Source organism: Oncorhynchus masou, chromosome 18 (genome assembly GCF_036934945.1).
Source record: "Oncorhynchus masou masou isolate Uvic2021 chromosome 18, UVic_Omas_1.1, whole genome shotgun sequence".
Taxonomy (NCBI): domain Eukaryota; kingdom Metazoa; phylum Chordata; class Actinopteri; order Salmoniformes; family Salmonidae; genus Oncorhynchus; species Oncorhynchus masou.
In genome coordinates, this window is record NC_088229.1 from 70,012,972 (window position 1) to 70,026,297 (window position 13,326).

The following is a 13,326-nucleotide window of genomic DNA, read 5'->3' on the forward strand; positions in this document are numbered from 1 at the left end:
TGTAAAAAAACAACAACACTTAATTCATTCAAATTATTCTCACCTTTTTCAGCGTAGCTACTGGCCGTGAGGACAGCAAGTACAACCCCCACCAAGAAATGCAACGTCCATCTCCCCATCTCCCCCCTGCAACACATACACAGGTCATGAGCTTTCAACCTTCACCACGGGAGAGATACACTCATGACCAGGTGGGGTCAGGTTACAGTTTCCCCTCGATCGATGGTCAGTCTTGAGTTTCCACTCCGTTGGAGAGGTCAGGTGATCCTCGATCTGTGCGCCTTAAGCAACTTCTACTGGGAGAGAGGTCAGAGTATCATCAAGTTGACTCAAAGAGTCTCAGCAATCTCTTCATATTTCAGCCTCCAGTATTGCCTCCTGTGCAGCGTTATCAGCCTCCTGCATTGTAATTTCAGCACCTGGGTATTCCTCTACTGAAATATTATGGTGTTAGCCAAACCACCTGGCTCTGTTCTCTCTGTGGCCTCCTTCCCACAGACCTTACGCTCCTACAGAACACAGAGACACCGGATGGGTACAGCACTGAATTGTGACTGTGAGAGACAGAGCTCCAAAAGCATTGGGCCAGTGACATTAGTTTTTTGGGGGCTCTGTATTCCAACACTTTGGATTTGAAATGATACAATGACTATGAGATTAAAATTAGATACTGTCAGCTTTAATTTGAGAGTATTTTCATCCACATTGGGTGAACTGTTTAGAAATAACAGAACTTTTTGTATATAATCCCCCCCCCCCATTTTAGGGAACCGAAAGTAATGGAACATATTCACTTACAGTGGGGCCTAAAAGTATTTAGTCAGCCACCAATTGTGCTTTTGTCCTCTGTCATTGCCAACAAAGGGTATATAACAAAGTATTGAGATCAACTTTTGTTATTGACCAAATACTTATTTTTCCACCATAATTTGCAAATAAATTCATTAACAATCCTACAATGTGATTTTCTAGATTTTTTTCTTCTCATTTTGTCTGTCATAGTTGAAGTGTACCTATGATGAAAATTGCAGGCCTCTCATCTTTTTAAGTGGGAGAACTTGCACAATTGGTGGCTGACTAAATACTTTTTTTGCCCCACTGTACGTGTGTATTAAAGTAGTCCGAAGTTTAGTGTTTGGTCCCATATTCCTAGAACACAATGATTCCATCAGAACTTGTGACTCTACAAAGTTGTTGGATTCAATGGCTGCTTGCTTTGGTTGTGTTTCAATATATGTTTTAATGGTAAATTGTAGTCACTTATTGTAAATAAGAATAGAACATGTTTTTAAACACTTCTACATTCATGTGGATGTTCCCAGGATTACGGATAGTCCTGTGAATGAATTGTAAATAATAAGTTAGACGCACAAATATCATACCCCCAAGACATGCTAACCTCTCAATATTACAATAACAGGGGAAGTTAGCATTTTTTGGGAGGGGAGGGGGGGGTTTATGATATTATGTGCGTCTAACTTTCTCACTCATTATTCACGATTCATTCAGGATTATCCGTAACCATGGTAGCAGTAATGTAGTGTTTAGAAACATACTATATTCTGATTAACGATAAATAGAGTCGCAAATCAAACTTGATGTAATCATTACGTGGTATGGATATGGGACCAAATACTAAACTTTTGACTACTTTAATACACAAGTACATTTCTCCCAATACTTTTGGTCCTTTAAATGGGGGGGGACTATGTACAAAAAGTTCTGTAAATTCTAAACGGGTCACCCAATATGATCGGAAAGACCCTCAAATGAAAGCTGACAGTCTGCACTTTAACCCCATAGTCATTTTTATCATTTCAAATCCAAAGTGCTGGAGTACAGAGCCAAAATAACTAACAATGTGACACTGTCCCAATACTTTGAGCTCACTGTACTTTTGGGGGAATGTTCCTCCAGACATTAATATAAATGTTGTGCGCAAAGAGCTGCAGTCTAATGCAGTAGTATATATATATATATATATATATATATATATATATATATATATATATATATATATATATATATATATATATATAAAAATCAGATTCATATTTCTCACATCATCTTGTAATTGTTTATTTTATTCATACATCTCTACATTCATATGTTATAATGAAGCGATAGTGTTATAATGTAGTCTGTTGTGTTTAGCGTCAGTGTTCATAGATACTGTGTGTGGGATTGTGTACATTCTGCGCCTATACATATTGTCCGTATATTCGTTTATTTGTCTGTCTATATTCTGTTTTTGGCAGCACCATTTAACCAGGTAAAATTCTCATACTTGCAAATGTATTTGGCAAATAATTCTGGTGATTCTGAATCAGCACTGGTTTTTCTCCACAGAGAATCTGACATTTTAAGTAAATACTGACCAGTGGAGGCTCCTCAGAGGAGGAAGGGGAGGACCATCCTCAGTGAAATTCATAAAAATCTATATATATTGAAACATTTAAAAAGTTATCGTTTTAAGAGAAAACTATACTAAATATATTCATGTCACACAATAATTGATTAAAACACACTGTTTTGCAATGTATCTCTACAGTAGCCTCAGCAGCACTCTGTAGGGTAGCACCATGGTATAGCTGGAGGACAGATAGCTTCTGTTCTCCTCTGGGTACATTGACTTCAATACAAAACCTAAGAGGCTCATGGTTCTCACCCCCTTCCATAGACTTACACAGTAATTATGACAACTTCTGGAGGACGTCCTCAACCTATCAGAGCTCTTGAAGCATGAACAGACATGTTGTCCACCCAATCAAAGGATCAGAGAATGAATCTAGTACTGAAAGCATAACCTACAACTAGCTAGCACTGCAGTGCATAACATGTGGTAAGTAGTTGACTCAGAGAGAGAAAACCAATAGTTGAACAGTTTTGAAAATTAAAGCAAGCAATAAAGATACATCTATATTTTGTTCACTTTTATTTACTTAGCATTGAATGCATTAGCTAGTTTAGCCTACTCAAACAAAGAGGGATGCTATGTTAGCTAGCTGGCTATGGCTATCCAACAGAGAGGGATGCTATGTTAGCTAGCTGGCTATGGCTATCCAACAGAGAGGGATGCTATGTTAGCTATCTGGCTATGGCTATCCAACAGAGAGGGATGCTATGTTAGCTAGCTGGCTATGGCTATCCAACAGAGAGGGATGCTATGTTAGCTATCTGGCTATGGCTATCCAACAGAGAGGGATGCTATGTTAGCTAGCTGGCTATGGCTATCCAACACTGGAACTCTTCCAAGTCAAGGTAAGCTTCTGGTCTGATTCATTTATTGCCACCAGGTCCTGCCGGTGTAACTGCTAAACTGCTTGCTGCTGACTGTATACTGTACTGCATGGTTTACTAACATGTTAGTTCTAGTAGCTATGCTGACTATGAAGTGACAGCGATGTAGGCTGTGTGTAGCGGTTAGCGGTCATAATATGAAGGTTTGGCTTGGAAAGGTGTTTGTGCCTTGTCCCAGACAGCTGATGTGTTATGCACTGAAGTACAAAAGGGAAGGGAAAGGTGAAAGGAGGAGAGTGTGTAGACAGATGCGAGAAGGAATTATGTGTACAACAAGCTGTTTGTATGTGGCTGCTATGAAAGTTATCTGTATTTACGTGTGATCAGGGGTGTATTCATTGGACCAATTCTGTTGAAAAAGATTTCTTAAAACGGAAGCAATCCTAATAGAAACTCTTGTTGGCAACTGTTGGACTAAAGATTACACACTAGATCAGCTAGATGCAGCCAAGACTGTGCAAGGCGGTATTGAATATGTCACGGTCTGTCACCTTGATTACTCAAAATTCTCTTGATCTGTGCACCTACGTTGTAAACTTTCATTCGTAGGCTAGGTTGTAGCAACCTCATGATGTATATAGGGCAAATTCGAGTATCATGTAGTAGCCTAAACCTATCGCCGTTACATTGAACTGGGTGAATGGAATATGAATGACAGTCATCTAATATGCTGTAATAGAAATAAGGCCATGTTCATGAAAAAAATAATAGAAATCATCCTCCCTCATCTGAAACGGCCCCAACCGCCACTGATGCTGACCATTGGTGGCACAGGATATCCTAGTAATTGAGGAGGAATACGGTTTTATGGAGAATTATTATTATTATTATTATTATTATTATTTTTTTTTAAACGTATTTTGACCATTGGCTCACCCAGCAGGAAATTCACATCCCCAAAACAGAGCAGGGCAGCAGAGCAGGGCAACAGAGCAGAACAACAGAGCAGGGCAACAGAGCAGGGCAACAGAGCAGGGCAACAGAGCAGGGCAACAGAGTAGGGCAGCAGAGCAGGGCAACAGAGCAGGGCAGCAGAGCAGGGCAACAGAGCAGGGCAACAGAGCAGGGCAACAGAGCAGGGCAGCAGAGTAGGGCAGCAGAGCAGGGCAACAGAGCAGGGCAGCAGAGCAGGGCAGCAGAGCAGGGCAACAGAGCAGGGCAACAGAGCAGGGCAACAGAGCAGGGCAACAGAGCAGAACAACAGAGCAGGGCAACAGAGCAGGGCAACAGAGCAGGGCAACAGAGCAGGGCAGCAGAGCAGGGCAGCAGAGGAGGGAAACAGAGCAGGGCAAAAGAGCAGGACAACAGAGCAGAACAACAGAGCAGAACAACAGAGCAGGAAAAACACCTACTGACTAGGTTGAGCCAGTTAATTAAGAGAGAAAAACAGGACAAATGGTGTCCTCACTGTGAGAAGAAATATGAGACCCCTAAAGGTTGTATGTTAACTACTATAAAACACATCAAAGAAGAACATGTACAGTCAGACTTCTCTTGGAGAACATTCAAATCCTGAGGGTTTGGAAAAACAAAGTTCTGTTTGAACTCACCGTTGGTCTAAATGACTAAATATCTGGATCGCAGAAAATTGCGACTAACAGCTAATAGGATTCAAATAAACAACACTAGTGAAATACAGCCGTATAAAAAATATAGACTTACGATGTAAAGACAGAAACAAAGACGTTGCTAGTTCAGTGGTCTCAGCTCAATAATCTGCCCGGCAACCAGGTGAACATTCCAACGGAGGGAGGGGACCCAGATATATGACATCAATAGGGGTCCTCACGTCAGTGACAGGGGGCACAGCCAGGGAGAGCTAGGTAAAAATCAACCCTCAACTATTCAGTCAGCCCCGTAGAAAAACAGCTACTTAATTACCACACCATCAATCCATCTAAGCACAGTCAGGTAAATAGGAACAGCTGCCTCAGAGTGGAGAGATGTCTGTGACCTTGTGTCTGTCTGTGGTTTCTGATTCTGCTGCAATCAGAATGAGAGTCCCTCGTGGTCTGGACTGTCCCAACGCACCTTGTCATTACCCTGTAAATCTAGTTGGCTGTGTCTATGTTACCAGAGCGGGAGGGGTAGGACTCTTAAATAGTAGTTGTTAACGTGCAAAGAGAAGAATGCTGTTATGCAACAACTCTTACAAACTATGGTTTGATAGCAATAAAAAACAGGAAAGGATTTTGTATCAGTATAGGCCTTGAACCTCTATATGACTCTCTCTAAGAGCAGATGCATCCTCTGTTGTAAATCCATTTCATCTGTCGAATTTAATTCGCACAACTGTTTTCATCTGTGTCACATTTTGGTCTTCATCCTTAGCATGTTATTAAGAGGAGCTAGACAACTTACTTATTGACCCTTGACCTGAGTAGCTGACACGAATTCAAAACACTCAGGTCTTAGACATTGTCAAGAGATATCCTTTAACTATCTTATAAATGCACAGCTGTGTGCCTCCTGCTGACTTCTATCTCAATAGGACTCACCTGAATAGGACTCACCTGAATAGAAAATGAATAGAATAAAACTACTTTTGTAAATTTTCAAGTAGATAACTATCGTCTTAACCTTGCAGGCTGGAACAGAAGTGGTAGATCAGTGAAAACAATGGTCGAAATTAGTGAGTTTATAGCCTTGTTAAAGAGATTACTGATCAAACGAACCTCTTACAGCTGCCTTGCTCAATCCAAGCCCCCAAAAAAGAAGAAAAAAAATAGAAAAGGGAATCGCTTAATCCTTTTGTTTTACTCTCCACTCGTCTGTAAAGTCAGTATCCACCAGTGTCTGGGGGGGAAAAACCCTCCTCTTCCAGCCTTGAAGTCCGAGTTCCACGTCTAAGAGAGTAATGACAGGGGAGAGAGACTCAACTTTCCCCCTCTTTTTCTTCCCTTCTTTCTTCTCCGCTCGTCTTCTATCCCCCTTGAACCTGGAGGCAAGGTGCGTGCCTGTGTGTACGCCTGACTGTCAGTCTTAATGACAGAGCGAGAGAGAGACGGGAAAGAGAACCAGCGAGTTTGTGTGTTTGCTGAGATTTGATCCCTCCTCTAATTTGCACCCACTCTCTCTCTCTCTCCAGTTTAGGTAAGTAGCTAACAGTAAGGGTAACTCCCTCACCCTCTCTCGTCCCCTGGTGTTTAATGCTCAAAGCTCCACACCTCTGAGTGTGTTAGGCCCCCTCCCGGCTACATTCCTCCCAGGCTGGGCTTACCTGTATGGGCTTGAGCCTGGGAGTGTCAGAGAACAGAACACTGCCTGGAGGTTACGTGAAACAGTCACACGAACACAAAGACCTGGAGTTCTGTACTACAGTTTCACAACTCCAGTCCTCCAGTACCGCAACAGTTGTTCCCAGCTCCAGTCCTCCAGTACCAACAGTGGTTCCCAGCTCCAGTCCTCCAGTACCCCAACAGTGGTTCCCAGCTCCAGTCCTCCAGTACCCCAACAGTGGTTCCCAGCTCCAGTCCTCCAGTACCCCAACAGTGGTTCCCAGCTCCAGTCCTCCAGTACCCCAACAGTGGTTCCCAGCTCCAGGCCTCCAGTACCCCAACAGTGGTTCCCAGCTCCAGTCCTCCAGTCCCCCAACAGTGGTTCCCAGCTCCAGTCCTCCAGTACCCCAACAGTGGTTCCCAGCTCCAGTCCTCCAGTACCCCAACAGTGGTTCCCAGCTCCAGTCCTCCAGTCCCCCAACAGTGATTCCCAGCTCCAGTCCTCCAGTCCCCACATCAGCACATATTTTTGTTACAGCCCCAAACAAGAGCACCTGATTCAACTTGTCAGGTAATCATCAAGCCCTCAATGAGTTGAATCAGGTATGTTTATCCAGGGCTACAGCACAAGTGTGTTATGTTGGGGGTACTAGAGGACTGGAGTTATAACACTGTTGGGGGTACTAGAGGAATGGAGTTATAAACACTGTTAGGGGTACTAGAGGACTGGAGTTATAACACTGTTGGGGGTACTAGAGGACTGGAGTTATAACACTGTTGGGGTACTAGAGGACTGGAGTTAACACTGTTGGGGGTACTAGAGGACTGGAGTTATAAACACTGTTGGGGGTACTAGAGGACTGGAGTAATAAACAATGTTGGGGTTCCTAGAGGACTGGAGTTATAAACACTGTTGGGGGTACTAGAGGACTGGAGTTATAACACTGTTGGGAGTCTAGAGGACTGGAGTTATAACACTGTTGGGGGTACTAGAGGACTGGAGTTATAACACTGTTGGGGTACTAGAGGACTGGAGTTATAACACTGTTGGGGTACTAGAGGACTGGAGTTAACACTGTTGGGGGTACTAGAGGACTGGAGTTATAAACACTGTTGGGGGTACTAGAGGACTGGAGTTATAAACAATGTTGGGGTTCCTAGAGGACTGGAGTTATAAACACTGTTGGGGGTACTAGAGGACTGGAGTTATAACACTGTTGGGAGTCTAGAGGACTGGAGTTATAACACTGTTGGGGGTACTAGAGGACTGGAGTTATAACACTGTTGGGGGTACTAGAGGACTGGAGTTATAAACACTGTTGGGGGTACTAGAGGACTGGAGTTATAAACACTGTTGGGGGTACTAGAGGACTGGAGTTATAACACTGTTGGGGGTACTAGAGGACTGGAGTTATAACACTGTTGGGGGTACTAGAGGACTGGAGTTATAAACACTGTTGGGGTACTAGAGGACTGGAGTTATAAACACTGTTGGGGGTACTAGAGGACTGGAGTTATAACACTGTTGGGGGTACTAGAGGACTGGAGTTATAACACTGTTGGGGGTACTAGAGGACTGGAGTTATAACACTGTTGGGGTACTAGAGGACTGGAGTTATAACACTGTTGGGGTACTAGAGGACTGGAGTTATAACACTGTTGGGGGTACTAGAGGACTGGAGTTATAAACACTGTTGGGGGTACTAGAGGACTGGAGTTATAACACTGTTGGGGGTACTAGAGGACTGGAGTTATAACACTGTTGGGGGTACTAGAGGACTGGAGTTACAACACTGTTGGGGGTACTAGAGGACTGGAGTTATAACACTGTTGGGGGTACTAGAGGACTGGAGTTATAAACACTGTTGGGGTACTAGAGGACTGGAGTTATAACACTGTTGGGGGTACTAGAGGACTGGAGTTATAACACTGTTGGGGGTACTAGTGGACTGGAGTTATAAACACTGTTAGGGGTACTAGAGGACTGGAGTTATAAAAATGTTGGGGGTACTAGAGGACTGGAGTTATAACACTGTCGGGGGTACTAGAGGACTGGAGTTATAACACTGTCGGGGGTACTAGAGGACTGGAGTTATAACACTGTCGGGGGTACTAGAGGACTGGAGTTATAACACTGTTGGGGGTACTAGAGGACTGGAGTTATAACACTGTTGGGGGTACTAGAGGACTGGAGTTATAACACTGTTGGGGGTACTAGAGGACTGGAGTTATAAACACTGTTAGGGGTACTAGAGGACTGGAGTTATAACACTGTTGGGGGTACTAGAGGACTGGAGTTATAACACTGTTGGGGGTACTAGAGGACTGGAGTTATAACACTGTTGGGGGTACTAGAGGACTGGAGTTATAACACTGTTGGGGGTACTAGAGGACTGGAGTTATAAACTGTTGGGGTACTAGAGGACTGGAGTTATAACACTGTTGGGGGTACTAGAGGACTGGAGTTATAAACACTGTTAGGGGTACTAGAGGACTGGAGTTATAACACTGTTAGGGGTACTAGAGGACTGGAGTTATAACACTGTTGGGGGTACTAGAGGACTGGAGTTATAACACTGTTAGGGGTACTAGAGGACTGGAGTTATAACACTGTTGGGGGTACTAGAGGACTGGAGTTATAACACTGTTGGGGGTACTAGAGGACTGGAGTTATAAACACTGTTGGGGGTACTAGAGGACTGGAGTTATAAACACTGTTGGGGGTCACTAGAGGACTGGAGTTATAAACACTGTTGGGGGTACTAGAGGACTGGAGTTATAAACACTGTTGGGGGTACTAGAGGACTGGAGTTATAACACTGTTGGGGGTACTAGAGGACTGGAGTTATAACACTGTTGGGGGTACTAGAGGACTGGAGTTATAAACACTGTTGGGGGTACTAGACTGGAGTTATAAACACTGTTGGGGTACTGGACTGTTATAACACTGTTGGGGGTACTAGAGGACTGGAGTTATAACACTGTTGGGGGTACTAGAGGACTGGAGTTATAACACTGTTGGGGGGTACTAGAGGACTGGAGTTATAACACTGTTGGGGTACTAGAGGACTGGAGTTATAACACTGTTGGGGGGGTACTAGAGGACTGGAGTTATAACACTGTTGGGGGTACTAGAGGACTGGAGTTATAACACTGTTGGGGGTACTAGAGGACTGGAGTTATAACACTGTTGGGGGTACTAGAGGACTGGAGTTACAACACTGTTGGGGGTACTAGAGGACTGGAGTTATAACACTGTTGGGGGTACTAGAGGACTGGAGTTATAAACACTGTTGGGGTACTAGAGGACTGGAGTTATAACACTGTTGGGGGTACTAGAGGACTGGAGTTATAACACTGTTGGGGGTACTAGTGGACTGGAGTTATAAACACTGTTAGGGGTACTAGAGGACTGGAGTTATAAAAATGTTGGGGGTACTAGAGGACTGGAGTTATAACACTGTCGGGGGTACTAGAGGACTGGAGTTATAACACTGTCACTAGAGGACTGGAGTTATAACACTGTCGGGGTACTAGAGGACTGGAGTTATAACACTGTTGGGGGTACTAGAGGACTGGAGTTATAACACTGTTGGGGGTACTAGAGGACTGGAGTTATAACACTGTTGGGGGTACTAGAGGACTGGAGTTATAACACTGTTGGGGGTACTAGAGGACTGGAGTTATAAACACTGTTAGGGGTACTAGAGGACTGGAGTTATAACACTGTTGGGGGTACTAGAGGACTGGAGTTATTATAACACTGTTGGGGGTACTAGAGGACTGGAGTTATAACACTGTTGGGGGTACTAGAGGACTGGAGTTATAAACGCTGTTGGGGTACTAGAGGACTGGAGTTATAACACTGTTGGGGGTACTAGAGGACTGGAGTTATAAACACTGTTAGGGGTACTAGAGGACTGGAGTTATAACACTGTTAGGTACTAGAGGACTGGAGTTATAACACTGTTGGGGGTACTAGAGGACTGGAGTTATAACACTGTTAGGGGTACTAGAGGACTGGAGTTATAACACTGTTGGGGGTACTAGAGGACTGGAGTTATAAACACTGTTAGGGGTACTAGAGGACTGGAGTTATAACACTGTTAGGGGTACTAGAGGACTGGAGTTATAACACTGTTGGGGGTACTAGAGGACTGGAGTTATAACACTGTTAGGGGTACTAGAGGACTGGAGTTATAAACACTGTTAGGGGTACTAGAGGACTGGAGTTATAACACTGTTGGGGGTACTAGAGGACTGGAGTTATAAACACTGTTAGGGGTACTAGAGGACTGGAGTTATAACACTGTTGGGGGTACTAGAGGACTGGAGTTATAACACTGTTGGGGGTACTAGAGGACTGGAGTTATAACACTGTTGGGGGTACTAGAGGACTGGAGTTATAACACTGTTGGGGGTACTAGAGGACTGGAGTTATAACACTGTTGGGGGTACTAGAGGACTGGAGTTATAACACTGTTGGGGGTACTAGAGGACTGGAGTTATAAACACTGTTAGGGGTACTAGAGGACTGGAGTTATAACACTGTTAGGGGTACTAGAGGACTGGAGTTATAACACTGTTGGGGGTACTAGAGGGGGTACTGGAGTTATAACACTGTTAGGGGTACTAGAGGACTGGAGTTATAAACACTGTTAGGGGTACTAGAGGACTGGAGTTATAACACTGTTAGGGGTACTAGAGGACTGGAGTTATAAACACTGTTAGGGGTACTAGAGGACTGGAGTTATAACACTGTTGGGGTACTAGAGGACTGGAGTTATAACACTGTTGGGGGTACTAGAGGACTGGAGTTATAAACACTGTTGGGGTACTAGAGGACTGGAGTTATAACACTGTTGGGGGTACTAGAGGCCTGGAGTTATAACACTGTTGGGGGTACTAGAGGACTGGAGTTATAACACTGTTGGGGTACTAGAGGACTGGAGTTATAACACTGTTGGGGGTACTAGAGGACTGGAGTTATAAACACTGTTGGGGGTACTAGAGGACTGGAGTTATAACACTGTTGGGGGTACTAGAGGACTGGAGTTATAACACTGTTGGGGGTACTAGAGGACTGGAGTTATAACACTGTTGGGGGTACTAGAGGACTGGAGTTATAACACTGTTGGGGGTACTAGAGGACTGGAGTTATAAACACTGTTGGGGTACTAGAGGACTGGAGTTATAACACTGTTGGGGGTACTAGAGGACTGGAGTTATAACACTGTTGGGGGTACTAGTGGACTGGAGTTATAAACACTGTTAGGGGTACTAGAGGACTGGAGTTATAAAAATGTTGGGGGTACTAGAGGACTGGAGTTATAACACTGTCGGGGGTACTAGAGGACTGGAGTTATAACACTGTTGGGGGTACTAGAGGACTGGAGTTATAACACTGTTGGGGGTACTAGAGGACTGGAGTTATAACACTGTTGGGGGTACTGGAGTTATAACACTGTTGACTGAGACTGGAGTTATAAACACTGTTTGGGGTACTAGAGGACTGGAGTTATAACACTGTTGGGGGTACTAGAGGACTGGAGTTATAACACTGTTGGGGGTACTAGAGGACTGGAGTTATAACACTGTTGGGGGTACTAGAGGACTGGAGTTATAACACTGTTGGGGTACTAGAGGACTGGAGTTATAACACTGTTGGGGGTACTAGAGGACTGGAGTTATAAACACTGTTAGGGGTACTAGAGGACTGGAGTTATAACACTGTTGGGGTACTAGAGGACTGGAGTTATAACACTGTTGGGGGTACTAGAGGACTGGAGTTATAAACACTGTTGGGGGTACTAGAGGACTGTTATAACACTGTTGGGGGTACTAGAGGACTGGAGTTATAACACTGTTGGGGGTACTAGAGGACTGGAGTTATAACACTGTTGGGGGTACTAGAGGACTGGAGTTATAACACTGTTGGGGGTACTAGAGGACTGGAGTTATAACACTGTTGGGGGTACTAGAGGACTGGAGTTATAACACTGTTGGGGGTACTAGAGGACTGGAGTTATAACACTGTTGGGGGTACTAGAGGACTGGAGTTATAACACTGTTGGGGGTACTAGAGGACTGGAGTTATAAAAACTGTTGGGGGTACTAGAGGACTGGAGTTATAACACTGTTAGGGGGTACTAGAGGACTGGAGTTATAACACTGTCGGGGGTACTAGAGGACTGGAGTTATAACACTGTCGGGGGTACTAGAGGACTGGAGTTATAACACTGTCGGGGGGTACTAGAGGACTGGAGTTATAACACTGTCGGGGGTACTAGAGGACTGGAGTTATAACACTGTTGGGGGTACTAGAGGACTGGAGTTATAACACTGTTGGGGGGTACTAGAGGACTGGAGTTATAACACTGTTGGGGGTACTAGAGGACTGGAGTTATAAACACTGTTAGGGGTACTAGAGGACTGGAGTTATAACACTGTTGGGGGTACTAGAGGACTGGAGTTATAACACTGTTGGGGGTACTAGAGGACTGGAGTTATAACACTGTTGGGGGTACTAGAGGACTGGAGTTATAACACTGTTGGGGGTACTAGAGGACTGGAGTTATAAACGCTGTTGGGGTACTAGAGGACTGGAGTTATAACACTGTTGGGGGTACTAGAGGACTGGAGTTATAAACACTGTTAGGGGTACTAGAGGACTGGAGTTATAACACTGTTAGGGGTACTAGAGGACTGGAGTTATAACACTGTTGGGGGTACTAGAGGACTGGAGTTATAACACTGTTAGGGGTACTAGAGGACTGGAGTTATAACACTGTTGGGGGTACTAGAGGAC

General features: G+C 44.3%; 1 protein-coding gene across 4 annotated transcripts in view; it reads right to left on the reverse strand.

Moving 5' to 3' along the window:
* The window catches only part of LOC135505208 (integrin beta-4-like), a 54,882-nt gene that overhangs the window by 26,691 nt on the left and 14,865 nt on the right, over positions 1-13,326 (reverse strand). For 2 of the 4 annotated variants that reach the window (XM_064924374.1, XM_064924371.1), the window contains exons 1-2: positions 5,976-6,445; positions 44-126 (exon numbers count right to left, since the gene is read on the reverse strand). In XM_064924374.1, the coding sequence (XP_064780446.1) occupies positions 44-119 (76 nt within the window). In that variant the 5' untranslated portion in view covers positions 120-126; positions 5,976-6,445. Of the gene's footprint in view, positions 1-43; positions 127-4,962; positions 5,177-5,975; positions 6,446-13,326 lie in introns of those variants that run through there. The other 2 variants (XM_064924372.1, XM_064924373.1) reach the window with 2 other exon arrangements.